The sequence below is a fragment of the Malaclemys terrapin genome, chromosome 21 (assembly GCF_027887155.1).
Source record: "Malaclemys terrapin pileata isolate rMalTer1 chromosome 21, rMalTer1.hap1, whole genome shotgun sequence".
Lineage (NCBI taxonomy): Eukaryota > Metazoa > Chordata > Testudines > Emydidae > Malaclemys > Malaclemys terrapin.
The window spans coordinates 14891850-14913183 of NC_071525.1; the positions used below are offsets into that span (position 1 = coordinate 14891850).

The window sequence follows — 21334 nt, forward strand, 5'->3', positions numbered from 1 at the left end:
AGGCAGTTGAATAAACTGAAACCCAGTAGTTCTCCCTACCTGCCTAACTCCCAGACTAACTAATGCAAACTGTGGCACTTCCTATCAATAAATAGGGTCTCCCTCTGTTCTGCCCCGGTCTAGACACCCACAGACTAGACTGCTCTCTGTGCTAAAGCTAATAGGCCCAACCCTTCAACTGACTTCAGTGGGAGTTGCAGGTGCTCAAACATTGGTTCATTTATATGATTCAGCATTTCCTCCTTCCCACCTTCCTTTGATTGTAGGGATCACTTGTCCAGAGAACAGCCATTATGAACCCTGTGCCACTGCCTGTCCTGCCAGCTGCATGGATTCCACTGCCCCCCTGTACTGCACCCAGCCTTGCAGAGAGGGTTGTGTTTGCAACAAAGGCTACATTCTCAGCGGAGCAGTGTGTGTGTCCCTGAGACAGTGCGGCTGCACGTTGAACGGTCAGTATCACCAGCTGGGAGAGGAGGTGATCCTGACAGACACCTGCAGCAGGAAATGCAGCTGCCGGCAGCCTGCCCAGCCCATGCAGTGCCAGGATCATGCCTGTGGGGCTCTGGAGACATGCAGCGTTGCGGATGGCATCCGAGGCTGTTACCCTGTGAAATATGGCACCTGCTGGGTGTTTGGTCATCCTCACTACACCACATTTGATGGAGTCATGTTTGATTATCAAGGAGCCTGCAAGTACACCCTGAGCAAGTACTGTGGCCCCCCTGGGAAACTCCCCGACTTCACCATCAAAGTAGAGAATGTGCACAGGGGCTCCATCGTAGTGTCCTGGACGCACCTGGTAGAGCTCGAGGTCTACGGTGAGCATATTGCCATAGCAGAAGGACAGTATGGCCAGGTGCAGGTGAGACAATTTCCATGACTTCTCGTACATTTTGCTTTTTTTCCCAATAAGTACCTGGGCAAGAGCCACAAGGCTGCTCTAAATCAGAGCGGACGCAGCTATCTTGAAGGGATGCTACACCAGTCAAGTACAAGCTGGAATGTGGTATTCTCTGTCTTCTCCCACTTCTCCAACCATGGTCATGGCCCTCCCTGCCCCTGAGGTGGGGGAAGATAGTGTAAAGACTTCTACATGCCTGTGATGGAATCCTCATCACCGGGGAATCCTGATTTTCCCATGCCAGACAAGCATCCTGTTCTTAAAGATTTCTTCATGTCTCGCTTTCCCCCTAGGTGAATGGATCCCTGGTCAATCTTCCCCTGGTCCTTGCATCAGGTAAACTCTATGCCTATTTCAGCGGCTCATCGGCTGTGGTTCAGACGGATTTTGGCCTTTCTGTGTCCTACGACTGGTCCTACTATGTGCTGGTTTCTGTTTCTGAGGCCTATTCTGGGTTCCTCTGTGGACTCGGTGGGGACTTCAATGGGAACCGGAGTGATGATTTTCGAACCCCAAATGGTTCTGTGGTCCATGATGCCGTCACCTTTGGCAATAGCTGGAAGGATGCCAACTCCCCTTTTCACTGCACGGCCGTTGGGCTCCCAGCCCAATGTAACAAAGTGGAACTAGCCCAGTACAAATCTGAGCGCTACTGCGGGGTTATCACGGATACTACTGGGCCTTTTAAAGAGTGTTACCAGCCGGGTGCTGCGCAGGTTCACTTAGAGAGCTGCGTGAGGGATGTGTGCGCGACTCAGGGCAGCCACAAGACCCTGTGTGAAGTGCTTCGCAGTTATGCCCAGCAGTGTCAAAGTCGCAGCATTGCCATTGAGCCATGGAGACAGCGGGCTGGGTGCGGTAAGCACATGATTCCAAACACATGTTCTTTAGTAATAAATCCTCTCTTATTGAACAGCTCAGACATTCGCCTGAGCCACATTGGTCGGGGCAGGCTCTTCCTGTTCCGACATTCTGATGTCTTCCCTTTTAAAGATCAATATAAACATCTTTAGATGATGAAGACAAACAGATAATTTATTTCTCCTCTCCCAGTTTTCTGTATTCAGAACAAATTAGCTTTTTTGATACAGTGTGGACCTGTACTCTTCCTGCTTTCAAATGTCAGGTCTCCCGAAGTGCCTTACCAAGATATGAGCCAGCACTACAATGCTGATAAAGAAAACACAGGAGTCATTATTTTCTCAACAGAGCTCTTGCGTCAGATCCAGTTTGAAATGAATAAAATAATAATAAGCAGGAGAACAATGTTTATCTTAGATGCAAAACGGGTACTAATGGGTAGAATTTTGACAAGTGCCTATATGATTTTGGAGCAGAAATCCCACTTGGGATTCCTGCTCTAAGTTGCTCAGGTATATTTCAAAATTCCAACCAATATGAAATTATTTTTTTCACACGACTGTTTATCCTAGTCTCTGTTTTTCATGCTCTGTCTTATTATCCCCATTTTCATTCCTTCCCTTGGGTTTACTGCCTGGAAGGATTCCCTGGAGCGTTCCTTCTGTATTTAACACTGCTCTTCATGTCCCTTTCAGAGCTAACCTGCCCCGCCAACAGTCACTATGAGCTCTGTGGCCCTTCCTGCCCGGCCTCTTGTGCCCACCCAGCTGTGCCCTCCCGCTGCCGGACTGCGTGTGAAGAAGGGTGCCAGTGTGACCCTGGCTTTGTGCTGAGTGGCACCGACTGTGTGCCTCGGGAGCAGTGCGGCTGCACCCACAATGGCAGATACCACCTGGCAGGGGAAAGCTTCTGGGAAGGAGAAAATTGCCAGAGATTGTGCAGATGTGACGACTCCTCCCACGCTGTCCAGTGCTCCCGCTCTGCCTGTGCCCCGGGGGAATTCTGTGGCACTCGAAAGGGGGTTTATGGATGCCATGAACGAACCAATGGCATCTGCTGGGCTTCTGGGCTGCCCCATTACACTACGTTTGATGGGAAGCGATACAATTCCCAGGGCACCTGCAGATATGTCTTTGCTGAATTGTGTGGGGCATCCAAATCCTTGCCCTTCTTCAGAGTGGAAGTGAAGAACGGAAACCTGCCCCGTGTTCCTGTGGCTGTGACCTCGGAGGTGTTTGTCCTTGTGAACAGGACTGAGATCCATCTGCAGAGAGGGCAGCACGGGACAGTCAAGGTAATTCACTGGGAAAGTATTAACTCAAAGAACTTAAATTGGAAAAAAAAAAAATCATTTCCCAGATTTTTTTTCAACCTTCCCCAATAAACCAGTCACTGAAGCACTGCAATTTTTGCTTGACACTAGCCCAGTTTAAAGGCAGTTTATAACTAAAATCCCCAATTAGGAGGACAGTATGGGTTTAATGTCTAGCTGCAAACCAGATGATAGTCAAGTTTCTCCCTAAATTCCTCACCCATGTTCACATTTGCACACCACAGACTTCATGTGCACACCACTCATAGAATCACAGGACTGGAAGGGATCTTGAGAGGTCATCTAGTCCAGTCCCCTGTACTCATGGCACGATTAAGTATTATTTAGACCAGGGGTGGGCAAAGTTTTTGACCCGAGGACCACATCTGGAAATAGAAATTGTATGGCCGGCTATGAATGCTAACAAAATTGGGGTTGAGGTTTGGGAGGGGGTGAGGGTTCTGGTTGGGGGTGCAGGCTCTGGAGTGGAGCTAGAAATGAGGAGTTCAGGGTGCAGGAGGGGGCTCTAGGCTGGGGCAGGGGAGTGGGGTGTGTGTGGGGGGTGAGGGCTCCAGCTGGGGGTGTGGGATCTGGGGTGGGCCTGGGGATAAGGAGTTTGGGGTGTAAGAGGGTGGTACTGAGGGGTTCAGAAGGTGGGAGGGGGAATCAGGGCTGGGGCAGGGGGTTGGGATGCAGGAAGGGCTGTAAGCTCCAGCTGGGGGAGCGAGCTCTGGGGTGGGGATGAGGGGTTTGGGGTACAGGAGGGTGCTCTGGGCTGGGATCGAGGGGTTCAGAGGTCAGGAGGGGGATCAGAGCTGTGGCAGGGGGTTGGGGCACAGGGAGAGGTTCAGGGGTGCAGGCTCCGGGTGGCACTTAACTCAAGCGGCTCCCGGAAGCAGCGGCATGTCCCCCCTCCAGCTCCTACATGGAGGGGTGGCCAGGTGGCTCTGTGCACTGCCTCATCCACAGGCACCGCCCCTGCAGCTCCCATTGGGTGCAGTTCCTGGCCAATGGGACCTGCAGGGGTAGTGCTTGGGGTGGGGGCAGTGTGCAGAGCAGAGTCCCCTGGCTACCCTTACGCGTAGGAGCTTGAGGGTGGGGGGTGGGCAATGCCGCTGCTTCTGGCAGCTGCGTGGAGTGGCCCCCGACCCTGCTCCCCGGCTGGAGCACTGGAGTGGGGCAAGCCCCAGACCCTGCTTGCCAGCAGGAGCTCGAGGGCCAGATTAAAACAGCTGGTGGACCGGATTCAGCCTGCGGACTGTAGTTTGCCCACCCCTGATTTAGATCATCTCTGACAGATGTTTGTCAAACCTGCTCTTAAAAATCTCCAAGGATGGTGATTCCACAACCTCACTAGGTAACTTATTCCAGTGCTTAACCACCCTGATAGTTAGGAACCCTACCCCGTTGCTGCAATTTAAACCTATTGCTTCTTGTCCTCTCCTCAGCAGTTAAGGAGAACAATTTTTCTCCTTGTAACAACCTTCTATGTACTTTAAAACTGTTATCATGTTCCAGCAGACAGAAGAATGACAGGATTCAGGGGCTGAAAGTTGAAGTTAGTATAATTCAAATTGCAGATGAGAGGAAACATTTTGGAAAGGAAGCATTGTCACAGTGAGAGTAATTATCTATGGGAACAGCTTCCCAAGAGAAGTGGTTGATTTATTCTCACTTGGAGTGTTCCTATGGAGAGTCGTATCTTTCTAAAGGACATGCTGTAATTCAACCACAAGATATTGGGCTCGCAGGTCTCATTCATGTAGTAGAGAAGAATTTTTCCCTCCAGTGCAGGAATTCCTGAGTGAAGTTTTCTGGCCGGGGTCATGCAAGGGCCTCAGAGTAAATGACCAGAGTGGTCCCTATCTATGACTGCATAAGTTCCTGCATTGATCTCTTTGGTGCTATTTTCCCTCACTCAGATTGATGGGGTGTCTCTGACTCTCCCGGTGCGTCTCCAGAGAAGAGGAATCGTCGTTTATCGGGATGGGTTTCATACCGTTGTGCAAGCCGACTCTGGGCTGAGTGTGAGCTACGACCTGGCCCACAGCCTCTTTGTCAACCTCCCCCCTGAGTACCGAGGCCACACCTGTGGGCTGTGCGTGAACCTCAATGGAGCGGCTGAGGATGATTTTGTGATGCAGAACGTCTCCCAGGGGAAGGACGCCTTCCACTTGGCTTTGGCTGGGAAGTCGGAGGATGTCCCTGGCTGTGATGATGGCTGCCCTGATTCCTGCCCTTTGTGTGAAGAGGAGGAAAGTCTGGTGCAGTCCAAGTCCCGGTGCTGGGTGATCCAGGACCCTGATGGGCCGTTCTCCGCTTGCCACTCCCAGATTGACCCAGGCCACTATCTGTCTGATTGCATCTTTGACCTGTGTGTGTCAGGAGGGGAGAGCAGTGCCCTGTGCGAGTCCATTCAGACATATGCAGCCGCCTGCCAGCGAGCGAATGTCTCCATCTCACCTTGGAGGAATGAGTCTTTCTGTGGTAAGGCAGCACTGTGTAACTGTGCTATTGGACTGTGTGCACCACGGTGCTGGTCTGGCTTTCCTTACGTGATGCTCTATATCAAATTACATGAATATTTGCAGCAGGAATTCAAATTCCATTGTTAACTAGGGACTGGATAACAATCTGCCAAAGGGACTGTAGACCTGTCAAAGACAAGGTCTGAGTTATATTCTACAGGAGGAGAAGATCAGCCAGTTCTAGGGTGTCACTCTCTTTCCAGGGTGAATTCAGAGCCATCAAAGTAAAGGACCCATAGCCTTCTATGTTAGGTTTTCTTGTCCTTCGTTATTATTTTGAAGAAGAATTTGAGAGTCATTGAGCCCAAAGCCCTCACTAGTAACAGTGGGAGTGTAAGATACAGTCATGCCAAGGTTTCATACCCGTCCAAATCTCTGAACAATTTTCCTCTTCCAATGCTCTTCACAGACCCTCGCTGCCCAGCAAATAGTCACTACAAGCTTTGTGAGCATCCCTGTCGGGACCTGTGTGCAGGCTCCTTTCTTGAAAATCACTGCAGCTCCCTGTGCTCTGAAGGGTGTTTCTGTAATGACGGGTACCTGCGGAGTGGGGATCAGTGCGTCCTGCCAGGGCATTGTGGCTGTGAGCATGACGGACGCTACTATGGGGTGAGTTTCCACTTCTCTCTCAGACCTGACAACTCAGGACAGTGAAAAGACTGTATGAGAGAGAATCTGATTTGCTTTAGTCAAGGACTATCTAATCTAATCTAATCTTCTCTTCCTTTCAAGGAGATCAGAATATTTATCATAGATATGTAGTGCTGGAATGGTCCGTTAGACGTCATCAGGGCCACCCCCCTGCGCTGAGGAAGGACCAAGTAGACCTTGGACAATCCCTGACAGGTGTTTGTCCAACCTGTTCTTAAAAACCTCCAGTGATGGGGATTCCAGAACCTCCATTGGAAGCCTGTTTCAGAGCTCAACTACCATGTTCTTTACTCTCCACCTGAATCTCTGGTATTGGGCACTGTCAGAGACTGGATACTGGGCTAGATGGACCGTTGGTCTGAGACTGTGTGGCAGTTCTTATGATCTGATGTTCTTAACTTGCAGGAGAAATTGTGCTACTTGATGAATCCCTGCAATAAAACCATGCTGACAATGGGGTGGTTTTTCCCCCCACCTTTACAATAGGCAGCCCCAAAACTGTCACTCCAAGAGGTGTGAACTGTGCCATTTGTTGCAGCCAGGGCCCCAGGAGGCCAGGTATGGTGGGGCAGCCTCCCACCCTTAAAAGCAATCCTGGATGGATTGTAGGTCAAGGAGTGTGTGCAGGGAGGAGGCAGGGTTGCAGGTGTTTCTAGAGGAGATTGGGGATGGAGGAGTTTAATGGCTGGAGAATAAGTTAATTTGTCTCCAGTATTCAGGACTGGTCGCTGGGGAATTCAGGGTGAGTGAGGGAGCTGTGAGCAGGGAGAAGACCAGATTGGAGCTGGCACCTGCTAGAGGTTGTGACAGATCATAGAAATATACAGCTGCAAGGGAACTCGAGAGATCATCAAGTCCAGCCCTTGGCTGAGGCAGGACCAAGTAAGCCTAGACCAGCTCTGACAGGTGTTTATCCAACTTATTCTTAAACACTTCCAATGACGGGGCTTCCACAGCCTCCCTTGGAAGCCTATTCCTGTGCTTAACTACCTTTATAGATAGTGTTTTGTAATATCTTCATCTCCCTTGCTTCCGTTTTGAGCCCATTACCTACCTTCAGGGCATATGGAGAACAATTATCACTGTCCTCTCTATAACAACCTTTAACATATTTGAAGGCTTATCAGGTCCCCACTCAGATTTCTCTTCTCAAGATTAAACATAGCCAGTTTTTTCACCTTTCCTCATAGGTCAGGTTTTCTAAACCTTTTGTAATTTTTGTTGCTTTCCTTTCAACTCTCTCCAATTTGTCCACATCTTTCCTAAAGTGTGGTGCCCATAACTGCACATAGTACTCTACCCGGTGCAGAATAGAGTGGGACAGTTACCTCCTGTGACTTTCATACGATCCTCCTGTTAATAAACCCCACAATTATATTAGCTTTTTCGTAATTGCATCACATTGTTGATTCATATTCAATTTGTAATCCACGATAACCCTAAAATCCTTTTCAGCAGTACTACCTCCTAACCAGTTATTCCCCATTTTGTAATTGTGAATCTGATTTTTCCTTCCTAAGCAAAGAACTTTGCACTTGTCTTTATAGAATTTCATCCTGTTGAATTCAGACCAATTCTCCAATTTGTCATGGTCATTTTCTATTCTAATCCTGTTGTCCAAAGTGTTTGCAACCCCTCCCAGCTTGGTGTCATCTGCATATTTTATAAGCATGCTTTGCTTCCCCCCCGGGACCCCACTAGGTACTCCCTCCCAGTTCGACAGTGAACCATTGATAACTGCTCTTTGAGTACGGTGTACCAACGAGGTGTGCACCCACCTAATAGTAATTTCATCTAGATCACATTTCCCTAGTTTGCTTATGAGAATGTCATGTGGGACTGTGTCAAAAGCCTGACTGAAATCAAGATCTATTCCATCTACTGCTTCCCCCCCATCCAGGTTTACTAGGCCAGTAACCCTGTCAAAGAAGGAAATTAGGTTGGTTTGGCATGATTTGTTCTTTTCAAATCCATGCTAGCTATTCCTTATAACCCCATTATACTCTAGGTACTTAAAAATTGGTTGTTTAATATTTTTTCCAGAATCTTTCCAGATATTGAAATTAGGCTGACTGGTCTATACTTCCCTAGGTTCTTTTTGTTCCCTTTTTTAAAGATAGGTTCTATGTTTGCCCTTCTCCAGTCCTCTGGGATCTCACTCGTCCTCTAGGAGTTCTTGAAGATAATTGCTAAAGGTTCCAAGATTGCTTCCACTGGTTCCTTAAGTACCCTAGGATGAATTTAATCAGGCCTTACCAATTTGAATACATCTAACTTAGTTAACTATGCTTTAAACTTTTCTTTCCCTATTTTGGCTTGTGTTCCTTCCCTCTTGTTAATATTAGTTGTGTTGAGTCACTATTAACTTTTTAGTGAAGACTGAAGCAAAATAGGCATTAAACACCTCAGCCTTCTTGATGTCATGAGTTTTTAGCTCTCCTTCCCTACTAAGTAGAGGACCTAAGCTTTCCTTCATCTTTCTCTTACTTCTAATGTATTTCGGGAACCTCTTTTTATTGCCTTTTATGTCCCTTGCTAGGTGTAACTCATTTTGTGCCATATGGAATGTCTATACTACAAAATTATGTCAACCTAACGTACGTCAGCATACAGCCGCCGCAGTAATTGCATCACTTGTGCATGTCTACACTATGCTCCTTCTGTCAGCAGTGTGTGCCCGCACCAGGAGCACTTGCACTGATTGGCCTGCCAGTGTGGGGCACTGTGGGATGGCGTCTGATGGTTGGGATGATTTAGTTGAGGTTGTTCCTGCTTTGAGCAGGGGGTTGGACTAGATGACCTCCTGAGGTCCCTTCCAACCCTGATCTTCTATGATTCTGTGATTCTATGAAAGCCAGCAACAGTCAATGTAAGCAGTGCAGTGTCTACACTGACACTATGTCAACCAACTACATCGACATTGGCTCTATGCCTCTCATGGAATTGGAGTTATGAAGTCGGAGCAGCAGACAAGTTACATCGGCGGGAGTGAAATTTTAGCGTAGACACGTAGAGTTAGGTTGATGTAAGCTGCCTTGTGTTGACCTAACTCTGTAGTGTAGTCCAGGGCTTAGCCTTTCTGATTTTGTCCCTATGCTTGTGCTATTCATTTGTACTCCTCCTTAGCAATTAGTCCATTTTACCAAAGAGCTCCCAATGAAGCCATATTAGCCTCTTAGTATTCTTCCTATTTTTCCTTCGAATCAGGATCATTTGCAATTATGTGTTTAATATTGTCCCCTTGACAACCTGCCAGCTCTCTCTCTCTTTTTTAAGTTCATTGTCCTTATTCTGCTGTACTCATCTTCCTTTCCTCAGAATCATCACTTTTGCCAAAATTGCCCCACCTTCAGATTCGCTACCAATTCCTTCCTGTTGGTCAGAATCACGTATAAAATGACTCTTGATGAGAATTGGGGCTTGTTTCCTGTTTGTGTCTCATTTCTCAGATTTCCTTAATGTGTTTGTTACAATATTTTGATGATGTTTTGATTTTTTTCTCCCCTTTCTCTCTCTTTCTCTTTATCGCAGCTTGGGGACTTTCTCTGGCTCGCTGATTGCACCCAAAGGTGCAGCTGTGACTCCTCTGGTACTTTCAGGTGTGTCCCCGCCAGCTGTAACCCTGGCCAGCAGTGTGCTGTGAAGGACGGGAAGTTGGGCTGCCAGAGCCAGCTGAGCACGTGCACGGTGACAGGGGACCCTCACTACTTCACCTTCGATGGGGCTGTGGCCCATTTCCAGGGCACGTGCGCCTACGAGATCTCACACACCTGCAACTCCTCCCTCGACTTCTCCTTCCGGGTGGTGGCCGCAAACAGGAATTTCCGGAATCCCCGGGTCTCCTTCATTTACCGAGTGGAACTTTGGCTCAGAACTGGCCATTTTAATTCCCATGTCGTTCTGGAGCGAGGCAAAGACGTTCTGGTGAGTTGAGCACTTTGATCCATTATCAAAAAAGGGCAGCGAAGAAACAGACACAACTGGAAGGAGAATCTAATACTGGCAAGGTGACTAGGTGAATTCCATAGCTAACCAGAGGGGGGATTGCTATTCTTTTATGTTACAGAGAACCTCAATAGTGACTTTCCTGTGAGCTCCTACTGCTTCTGAGCTCTGAGCTAGAGTTGTGCTTTTGTGATCCCTGCTCCTTGTAAATTTGCTGAGACTCCTCTCCTGTGAGCCCTGCTCCGCTGGGCATGATAGCTGCACTCGGCTCCTGCTCTGTTGAGTGTAGTGAGGTATCGTGTAACTGAGCTGCAGAGCCGCTCCCTGTATAACATCTCTGTGAATCACAGGATGCGCTTACATGGCTGGTATCTTGGTGCCATGCTGCTGTGGAAGGAGATTCCCTTTGTAATCCCTTGTGAACAGAGGTATTACCCAGTCAGGATAGTACTCCATAGTCACAGGCAACTGTTTGTTACAGGTTGATAGTGTGAAGATTCCTTTACCAGCTCAGCTGGGACCTGTGGCCAACATCACCAGGGTGAAGAACATGGTGACTCTAAAAGCAAAGGCCAACGTGGAGATCCAGTTTAATGGCCGCCATGCTTTGTTTGTCCGTGTGGGCCCGGAGTATCGGGAGCAGCTGTGCGGGATGTGTGGGAACTTCAATGGGGATCGCAGCGATGATAAAGTCATGCCCAGTGGGGAGAAAGCCCAGGATGACGCAGAGTTTGGGAATACCTGGACCTCTGACATCAGCCCCTCAAGGTGTGTTTGTTATCTATTGATCTTCCCTTCTTTGTCTGTGAATGCCTGTTTCCATGACCACATCTGTCCTTCTCCCTACACTCTGTTGCTCTAGGAGTTTGTCTACACTGCAAAAGAAACCCCATGGCAGTGAGCCTCAGAATCCAGAGGGGAGGGTTTCAGAGCCCAGACTCCAGCCCAAGCAGGAAAAATGTCTACACTGCTCTTCTTAGCCCCACAGTGCAAGCCCCATGGGCTTGAGCTAGTTGACCTGGGTTCTGACTGTGTGTTTTTTTTGGTTTTTTGTTTGTTTTTTTGCCATGTTAGACATCCCCTAAAATATCTTCTCTTTCTCTGGAAGAAAGCTAGTGTTGTGCCTATATTTAAAAAGAATAAACAGAATAGCCCAGGTAATTGTAGGCCTGTCACCTTGACATTGATTCTGGACATAATAAGGGAATGGCTAGAACATGACTAAAATAAAGGTTTAAAGGACGGTAATATAAGTAATGGGAATCAACACTGTTTTATGGGAAATAGATCTGTCAAACCAGATTTGGGGGGAGGGTTAGCTCAGTGGTTTGAGCATTGGCTTGCTAAACCTAGGGTTGTGAGTTTAATCCTTGAGGGGACCACTTAGGGATCTGGGGCAAAATCAGTACTTGGTCCTGCTAGTGAAGGCAGGGGGCTGGACTCAGTGACCTTTCAAGGTCCCTTCTAGTTTTAGGAGATAGGATATCTCCATTAATTTATTTTTTATGTTTTAATTTAAACCAACGTGATATATTATTTCGATGAGAGTACAACTTTGGTTGATAAAGATAATAGCGTTGATTTAATTTACTTTGCCTTCTGTAAGGCATTTGACTTAGTACCACACAAGATTTAGAATAAAAACCGAGAATGATACAAAATGACTCCGGCACACATTAATGGGTTAAAAAGGGGCTAAGTGACTGGTCTCAAAATGTAACTGTAAACGTGGAATTGTCTCTGTTTCCAGTGGGGGGGAGTGGTAAATAATGAAGAGAGCAGGTCAATGATACGGAATCAGGGCTTAATTTGTTCCAGGGCTGAGCCGCAGCACCTCTTTCATTACAAATTAAGCACTGTACAGAATGATCTGGATAGATTGACCAGACAGCAAATGTGAAAAATCAGGACAGGGGGTGGGGGGTAATAGGAACCTATATAAGAAAAAGACCCAAAAATCAGGACTGTCCCTATAAAATCAGGACATCTGGTCACCCTAGATCTGGATCACTTGGTAAGTTGGATGCAAGCCAAGAGGATGCCGTTTAATGTGGCCAAATGTAAAATTATGCATCTAGGAACAATGAATGTCAGCCATACTTACAGAGGGAGGGACTCTGACCTGGGAAGCAGTGACTCTAAGGGGATGTCTTCACTAGCCGTAGCTCTGTAGTCGCAGCTCCAGCGCTGGGAGAGACCTCTCCCAGTAAAGCACGAATTTGATAGCAGCCTTCAACTACCTGAAAGGGGGTTGCAAAGAGGATGGATCTAGACTGTTCTCAGTGGTACCAGATGACAGAACAAGGAGTAATGGTCTCAAGTTGCAGTGGGGGAGGTCTAGGTTGGATATTAGGAAAAGCAATTTCACTAGGAGGATGGTGAAGCACTGGAATGGGTTACTTAGGGAGGTGGTGGAATCTCCTTCCTTAGATGTTTTTAAGGCCCAGCTTGACAAAGGCCTGGCTGGGATGATTTAGTTGGGGTTGGTCCTGCTTTGAGCAGGGGGTTGGACTAGATGACCTCTTGAGATCTCTTCCAACCCTGATAGTCTATGATTCTATGAGAGTGGGGAAGGAAGAATTTCTGTAATAAGCCTTGAGCCATGTCAGAAATTGGTCTGTACATAGACAGATGTTCTGACTCTATAAAAAGATGCCTCTGGTAAAAGAAATAACCCTATAACTGGTATTTGCATTACACTTTCAGGTGTAAAAATGACACTGGCAACACAGAGGCATGTACAAAATTGACTGAGTTCCAGCAGCTGTGTGGGATCCTAACGAACCGCTCCGGGCCTTTTTCTGAGTGTCACTGGTATGAGAGCCCAGTCCCTTACTATGAATCCTGTGTCTACGATCTCTGCCAGTATGGCCTGGGCAATCACATGCTGTGTGCAGCTGTCGAATCCTACGACGAGATATGTGCCTTTCACGGTGTGAAAGTAGCAAAGTGGAGGCAAGGGCTGCGCTGTGGTAAGCAACAGGGAGTCTTTTGTTTTCCTCTCAATTCATAGAGCCCTCAAGGTGGATTGAGAAGTTACGCCATTGAAGAAATCATCAAAGAAGCTCCTCTTGGATACTCAATAGTGAAAAGAATCTTAGCGTTTGTGGGAAATTTGTAACTTGTTTGTAAAACACTCTCAGCACCTGTATGTACAGGTGACTCTTCATCCCTTTTCTTCCCTAGGTGTCAACTGCCCAGCCAACGCCTATTTTGACTTCTGTGGCCCTCCCTGCCCTGCCTCTTGCATCAGCCTTAATTCATCCATCCAATGCACCAAGCCCTGTGTGGCGGGATGCTTCTGTAGGGAAGGGTATGTGCTGGACGCTGGACGCTGTGTGTCTGTGAGCCGGTGCGGCTGCACGTTGAATGGTCAGTATCACCAGCTGGGAGAGGAGGTGATCCTGACAGACACCTGCAGCAGGAAATGCAGCTGCCGGCAGCCTGCCCAACCCATGCAGTGCCAGGATCATGCCTGTGGGGCTCTGGAGACATGTAAAGTTGTGGATGGCGTCCGAGGCTGTTACCCTGTGAAGTTTGGCACCTTATGGGTGTTTGGCCACCCCCACTATCACATTTTCGATGGACTTGCTTTTGACTCTAAAGGTACCTGCAAATACACCCTGAGCAAGTACTGTGGCCCCCCTGGGAATCTCCCTGACTTCACTGTCAAAGTGGAAAATGAGCACAGGGGCTCCATCACGGCGTCCTGGACATGCCTGGTGGAGCTGGATGTCTACAGGGAACATATTGCTGTTGCAGTGGGACAGCACGGCCAAGTGCAGGTGAGAGCTTTAATTCAATTTTTTTCCAACTTCTCTTGCTGTTGTCCCCTTACTCACATTCAGTGGGGGTGTTTTGGTTGGCTAGCTCCCAGCACTAAAAGAATAGGGAGAGGCCAATGCTCCAGGTCAGTCTGATTAACAGGGCGGGCAAGCTAGTCAGGGAGTAAGGAGGCCAGGATGGGGACAGGGATTTGAAGGCAGGTCCTCTGCCTAAGTTTCACCTCATCAGCTGGACACTCTTCCCCAAGTCAGTGTATCCCCCCAGTACTTTCCCCTGCCCCTCTACCAGCACTGAGGCAATCCGCTGACATTAGGAACCAGCGGGTGGATTTTCAGAGGGACGGAGCACTTGCAGCGGCTGTCAGCTTTCATGACAGCTGGAATCCCTGAAAATCAAGCCACAGAGCAGAGAAGCCCTGAACGCTCTCCCCTGTACAAAGAAAGTGAATTGCAAAGGGGTTGCTCATGTCTCTCCAGCAGCCTAAAATCAAACCACTGCAATGAGTGGTGCACCCTGGCATGTGGTACCAATGTGCAGGGACTGGTATTCAGGGTGGGCAGAGACCCTGTTTTGAAAAGGTGAGAGGGGATGGGAGGAGACTGCAGAAGCAAAGAAGTGAGGGGTTGGTAGAACACCATATGAATAGGCAGAGAGTTGTGCGTACATCACACTGGCATACACCAACACATTTTGAAGCAAAGGATGATCTAGCATCAGCTTTAATGGGCTAAGGAAGGAGATTATTATTTGCAAACATGAGGCCGATTCTTCAGGACCTTTCCTGGTCATGCTGAATTCTTCCCCTTAGGTGAATGGATCCCTGGTCAATCTGCCCCTTGTCCTAGCATCAGGTAAACTCTATGCCTATTACAGCGGCTCATCTGTCATCATCCAGACAGAATTTGGCCTCTCTGTATCTTATGACTGGTTCCACTATGTGACGATTACTATACCTGAGATTTACTCTGGGCTGGTCTGCGGGCTCGGAGGAGACTTCAATGGGAACCAAAGTGATGATTTCAGGATGCCCAATGGATCTGTAGCTCCGGACCTTGTCTCTTTTGTGAATAGCTGGAAGGATGTCGATTCCCCTTTCCATTGCACAGCTGTTGGTCCACAAACTGAATGCAACAAAGGAGCTAAAAACAAGTACAGAATTCAGAGCTACTGTGGGATCATAACAGACATGGAAGGACCTTTCAAACGTTGTAGCAACCTTACTAATGCTCAGATGTTCATGGAGAGCTGTGTGCATGATCTCTGTGTCACCAAAGGCAGCCACAAAACACTCTGCGATACGCTTCGGAGTTATGCTGTGCATTGTCAAAGTCACGGCATCACTATACAACCATGGAGACAACTGGCTGGGTGTGGTAAGCTACTGATTTCAGGAGAGCTTTCATGAATGGTAACCCACAAATTCCCACATTTTTTTTTTAAATCACTCAATCACTGGGCATGGGAACATTGAGTAGATTCTCCATTGATTTGCACCTTGTGCAGCCTTTGTGCACGTTGGGTAGTCAACACTCTTTTTGTGATGGGATAACATTTTAAAGCCATTTAACTCTCAAATCATATGGGTTTAAATGACCATACAAGATGAACAGCACCAGAGAATAAGAACTTCTCTGTCTTTTTTTTTTTTTTTGTTACCTTCTGTGAATAATGATAGCACTTAGACCATAATGGACCATTAAAATCTTCTTTTCTGGTTAGCTGCAATAGAGTATATTGACATTCCAGATGTAGAGCAGAGTTTGGTTTCCTCAGTTCTAATTATGGTGTCCCAAGCACCCAGAAAGCAATGAGATAGATATTCACTGTGCCTTGACTATATAGAGAAATGCAGCAGATATTGTTCTCCCAGGAATGGTATGTACACAGCCTCAGACATTAGAAATAATTTTTATTGAATGAGACAGTTTTAGCAAGGGCACTGCTTTAATCCCCTACTCTTTTTGAGAAATGCCAAGGGATTTTTAAGTGTCTCCTGGACAGCTACCAGATTAGGCGGAAGGGGCTTTATTTTCAACAACTTAAATAGAATAGCATTCTCTATAAATTCTCAGGGGTTTTCTGCCAATGTGATGGTGTTGGCCTTTCTGTGAAAGTTATGGTCCAGCCAACAGTGCTAGCCACAGAGGTATAATAACACACTTGTATCATTTAGTAAGTATATTAATTATAAAAACATGATTTTGTAACAGAATACAAAACCTGAATATCTATCAAGAAATACACATTAGAAAGGAATATTCATTTATGGCTCTTTCCTACTTCATTTTTATTTCTTTTATTATATTTCCTGCCTGGGAGGATTCCCTGGAGCGTTCCTTCTGTATTTCTAACCGCAGTTCTTCATGTCCCTTTCAGAGCTAACCTGCCCCGCCAACAGCCACTATGAGCTCTGTGGACCTTCCTGCCCGGCCTCTTGTGCCCACCCAGCTGTGCCCTCCCGCTGCCGGACTGCGTGTGAAGAAGGGTGCCAGTGTGACCCTGGCTTTGTGCTGAGTGGCACTGACTGTGTGCCTCGGGAGCAGTGCGGCTGCACCCACAATGGCAGATACCACCTGGCAGGGGAAAGCTTCTGGGAAGGAGAAAATTGCCAGAGATTGTGCAGATGTGACGGCTCCTCCCACGCTGTCCAGTGCTCCCGCTCCGCCTGTGCCCCGGGGGAATTCTGTGGCACTCGAAAGGGGGTTTATGGATGCCACGAACAAACCAACGGCATCTGCTGGGCTTCTGGGCTGCCCCATTACACTACGTTTGATGGGAAGCGATACGATTTTCAGGGCACCTGCAGATATGTCTTTGCTGAACTGTGTGGGGCATCCCAGTCCTTACCCTTCTTCAGAGTGGAAGTGAAGAATGAAAACCTGCCCCATGTTCCTGTGGCTGTGACCTCAGAGGTGTTTGTCCTTGTGAACAGGACTGAGATCCATCTGCAGAGAGGGCAGCATGGGACAGTCAAGGTAATTCCATGGGGCTATTGCTCTCTGGGAAAGCAGATAAATTAGTGATAGACATTGCTAGCTCATCTATTCAATTACTTCCCCCCCCCCCCCCCATCCCAGTCAGTGCAGAAGTATTTATTGTCATCTACCCTCCACTGCCTTGTTCTGGAACAATAAATATAGAGGATTAGTATCAAGCCATTCAAACAGACGAAACACTATATTGTTTCCCCTCATTTCCTCAACCACCTGTAGGCCTTCCTCTTCTGATTGTGGCATTGAACTGTCTGCAGGATTCATTCCCAGGAATAATCTCTTTGCTGCTATTTCTTTCAATCAGATTGATGGGGTCACTGCGACCCTCCCAGTGAGTGTCAATGGAGGAGAAATCATCATTTACCAGGCTGGACTGTACACGGTAGTGAAAACAGAGTTTGGGCTGAGCGTGAGCTACGACCTGGCCCACAGTCTCTTTGTCGGCCTCCCCCCTGAGTACCGAGGCCACACCTGTGGGCTGTGCGGGAACTTCAATGGGGCCGCTGAAGATGATTTTGTGACGCGTAACGGCTCCCTAGGGAAGGACGCCTTCCACTTCGCTGCAGACTGGAAGTCGGATGTCCCTGGCTGTGACGACGGCTGCTCTGATTCCTGCCCTGGGTGTGAAGAGGAGGAAAGTCTGGTACAGTCCAAGTCCCGGTGCTGGGTGATCCAGGACCCTGATGGGCCATTCTCCGCTTGCCACTCCCAGATTGACCCAGGCCACTATCTGTCTGATTGCATCTTTGACCTGTGTGTGTCAGGAGGGGAGAGCAATGCCCTGTGCCAGTCCATTCAGACATACGCAGCCGCCTGCCAGAGAGCGAATGTCTCCATCTCACCTTGGAGGAGCGAGTCCTTCTGTGGTAAGTGACCACAGTTTCCATGTAACTAAACACATGTATTTTTGCAAGTTCAGACAGACAAATCAAACTCAAACACAACATCCTAATATAAACCACACACAAAGAATGACATTCAAACAACATTCAGGTTGCAAAGCCAAGCGGTGCAGGGTTGGGAAATGCCAGTACTAAGGTTGCCCATGCAACCGGCATTCAGCCTCTTGTGCATAATGCTGCAGACTGTATCTGAAGAGGAAGTTCTTGATCCCACCCTTATACAATAAATACTGTAGGTACGTTTCATTGTATTCAGGCTTGTTTGCCAATCATCCCCCCTCAGACACAGTAGTAGGGAGGGCTCATCTCTTATATTTCTTCTTCCTCTGGACTTGCGCCAGGAGCTTCTAGTAAAGTCATGTACACGGAACGACAGGATCAATTTCCTGTGACTACAGAGCACGGACTCACCTTCCTGGGCAATTTCGGTTCTTCCCATCTTGCAGTTCTGGGTTTCTTTGTCGATTGGGTGGGGGCCGCTCTCCCCTTTAGACTGCACAGAGAAGCCTTCTAACTTCTGACACCCTCTTTTAAAGTGGGAATTTCAAAGGAACTAAGAGAGTTGGGGTTCAAATGCCACTGAAATTGAACTCTTTGAAGCCCACTTGAAAATCACTGTTTTAAAAGTAAGGAGCCTGTAGCCAAGTGAAAAGCAATGGGTTTGCTACTGTGAAAGCTCTGCATTTTCAATCCTGAGTTTTGTTTGGATAATTCCAGCGATGTGCCGATAGTGACCCAGGAACTTCCAATTTCCTCTTTTATAGCCCTTTCGTGCCCCCCGCACAGTCACTATGAGCTCTGTGAGACTCACTACCAGGACATGTGTGCTGGATCCTGGCTTCAGAAGTACTGCGGGCACACATGCTCTGAAGGGTGTTTCTGTAATGATGGGTACCTGTGGAGCGGGGATGAGTGTGTCTTGCCAGAGCACTGTGGCTGTGAGCACGACGGACGCTACTACGGGGTGAGTTGATAGTTCACACTCTGACTAGACCACACGGGGGAATTTGAGTGCATTTGAACATATGGCAGAAAATCTATTTTCTTTTTTTTTCCGAGAGTAGAGAACCTGCTTTTCCACTAGCCCACATATTCCATGGGGAGTATCTGAGATACAGCTCATCGGGAAATGTTCTGTTTTCCAATGAAAAGTTTCAGTGAAACATTAACGTTTTGAGCATCAACATTTTTCTTCAACAGTTTTGATGTTTTCAGCTTAAAGTCAAATTCTGGCTAAATATTGAAAAGTTTTGATGTAAAACCAAATAGGTTCAATTGTTGGCCCAAATCATTTGTTTTTCAGTTGCTGGAAACCAGATTATGTTCACTGTTGTTTTTTTCTCATCAAAACCTGAAATTTTTTGTCAAAATTGGACATTCCTCCAGAAATTTTTGTTATGAAAAAGTCCTTTTACGTTAAAAAAAAATGTTTCAAATGGAAACTTCCATCCAATTCTAATCTTAGTCCATGTCACTTTGAACACTTTCTTTTCTCTCTGTGTTTGGTCAGCTCCTCTTGCTTTCTAGCAAAGCAGAGAGATAATTAACAAAGAGCTTTAGTACATTTTGGTCTATCTTGGTTCTGAGATTTCCTCTGGGGTTTGGTTAAGAGGTTGTGTTGGTGATGATGCTGATGATGAGGATAATTTATTTCTTCTCTCTCTCTCTCTCTATCCCAGATTGGAGACCACGTCTGGTTCTCTGGTTGTACCCAGAGATGTAGCTGTGACTCCCGAGACCATTTCCGTTGCTTCCAAGCTAAATGCTACCCAGGCCAGCAGTGTGCTGTGAAGAACAGCAAGATGGGATGCCAGAGTCTCTTGACGACATGTGTTGTAACAGGGGATCCTCACTACTTTACATTTGATGGGGCTGTGGCACATTTCCAAGGCATATGTGACTATGAGATCTCCCACACCTGCAACTCCTCCTTGGACTTGTCTTTCCGTGTGGTGACAGCAAACAGGCATTTCCGGAATCCCCGGGTGTCTTTCGTTTACCGAGTGGAAATTTGGCTCAGCACTGGCAATTTTAATGCTCATATTGTCCTAGAGAGAGGCAAAGCTGTCCATGTGAGTTGACCTGTATAATAATAATAATTAATAATAACAAATATTGTGTCTAGTGGTTTCACCATAGGTGTTTTAGAGGCAGAAGTATTCTTCTGTGTCTCAAATACAGAGAGAGACTTTTCTCCTAGATTTCTGTTTCCAGTTGTTTCAGGAGTCAGGCAATAACTGTTTCTTGTTGTGTGGGATTTTACTTCTGGTCCCATCAATATTTTCAAGAGTGTAGTGACTGGCGGTGGAGCAATGTTTGGGTATTTCACCTGAGTCATCAGAAGGAGCCTCATTATCCAAGGGGAGGTGCTCAGCATTTTCTTAAGGTCAGGCCTTGTCACATTCAGTATCCCAAAATGGAGGAAGTCTAAATGATTGGTGACTTCAAAATCTTGATCATCCTTGTGACGGGTTATTGCCCTCCCCCCCCCCCCACTCCGGGGTGCCACCTGATATACTGGGGTACCACTGAGCTCGCCTGTTTTGCCAGACTGGGTTTCCTTACACTGTCCTGCCGAGCCAGGCCCTCAAGCCTCCTCCAGCCCACACACAGGTAGGGACACACCCAGCTGCAGAAAGGCCCAGACACTGAAACCAGCTCTGCCTGGGAAGTGTCAGCTCAGAAGCGGCCTAGCACTCAAGTGCACACCTCCTCTGGAGTGTGAACCCAAAGTTATATCGCCTTGCGCTGCAGAGAGAACTGTGCGGCGTAAGCTCATGACATTTGTTCCCTCCCGCAATGTGGAGGAAGATCTGCACAGCTTTCCCCCCACACACACCCCGGTCATGAATTCCACAAACTGGTTTTAGAGAAAACAAAAACAAGTTTATGAACTACAAAATATAGATTTTAAGTGATTCTAAGGGATAGCAAACAGATCAAAGCAGATCACCAAGCAAATAAAACACACACAATATAAGCTTAAGATACTAAAAAAAATGGTTACAAGTTGTAGTTTCTCACCCTAGATGTTGTTGTTTTAGACAGATTGCAGAGGTTCTTGCAAGCAAGCTGCTGCTCTTGCTTGCAGCTTAAAACTCTGGGTATTTCTTTCACAGGCCAGACACCGCTCAATCCTTCCCCCCATCTTTGTTTCTTTGATGTTCACAGCAGTCACCCTGGGCAGGATTCAGTGAAGAACGAAAGCTGATGATCTCACTCCCCTGCCTTAAATGGGATGTACATAGGGTGGGAATCCTTTGTCTTTCAGTGTGATTCCCACCCCCCTCAGTGGAAATATCCTGGTATTCTATCATGGAGTCCAGTACCTGGTGACATGATCACATGACCCTGCAATGTCAAAGCAGTCATGAGTCAAAGGCTGTTTGTAACATCTCAGGAAAGTGAGAGATTAGCATCTTCAAAGACTTGTTGTTCTCCCTAGTGGTCTA

The 21334-nt window shown here is 47.3% G+C and overlaps 1 protein-coding gene across 1 annotated transcript; it reads left to right on the forward strand.

Annotated features, from left to right (window-relative positions):
• The first annotated feature begins 328 nt into the window (after positions 1–328).
• On the forward strand, positions 329–19963 carry LOC128827341 (IgGFc-binding protein-like). The gene is made up of 14 exons (XM_054011198.1): positions 329–865; positions 1198–1762; positions 2533–3059; positions 5000–5564; positions 6015–6214; positions 9788–10180; positions 10683–10969; positions 12908–13173; positions 13388–13986; positions 14796–14997; positions 16364–16962; positions 17285–17846; positions 18647–18846; positions 19562–19963. Exons 1-14 carry the CDS (start codon positions 329–331, stop codon positions 19961–19963), a joined length of 5904 nt encoding a protein of 1967 aa, XP_053867173.1.
• The last annotated feature ends 1371 nt before the right edge of the window (positions 19964–21334 follow it).

Coding starts and splice junctions, on each gene's coding strand:
- LOC128827341 (XM_054011198.1), top strand. CDS start 329: ATGGATTCCACTGCCCCCCTGTACTGCACCCAGCCTTGCAGAGAGGGT. Junction 5,565..6,014: donor GAGGAATGAGTCTTTCTGTG/GTAAGGCAGCAC, acceptor TGCTCTTCACAG/ACCCTCGCTGCCCAGCAAAT. Junction 13,987..14,795: donor GACAGCACGGCCAAGTGCAG/GTGAGAGCTTTA, acceptor TCTTCCCCTTAG/GTGAATGGATCCCTGGTCAA.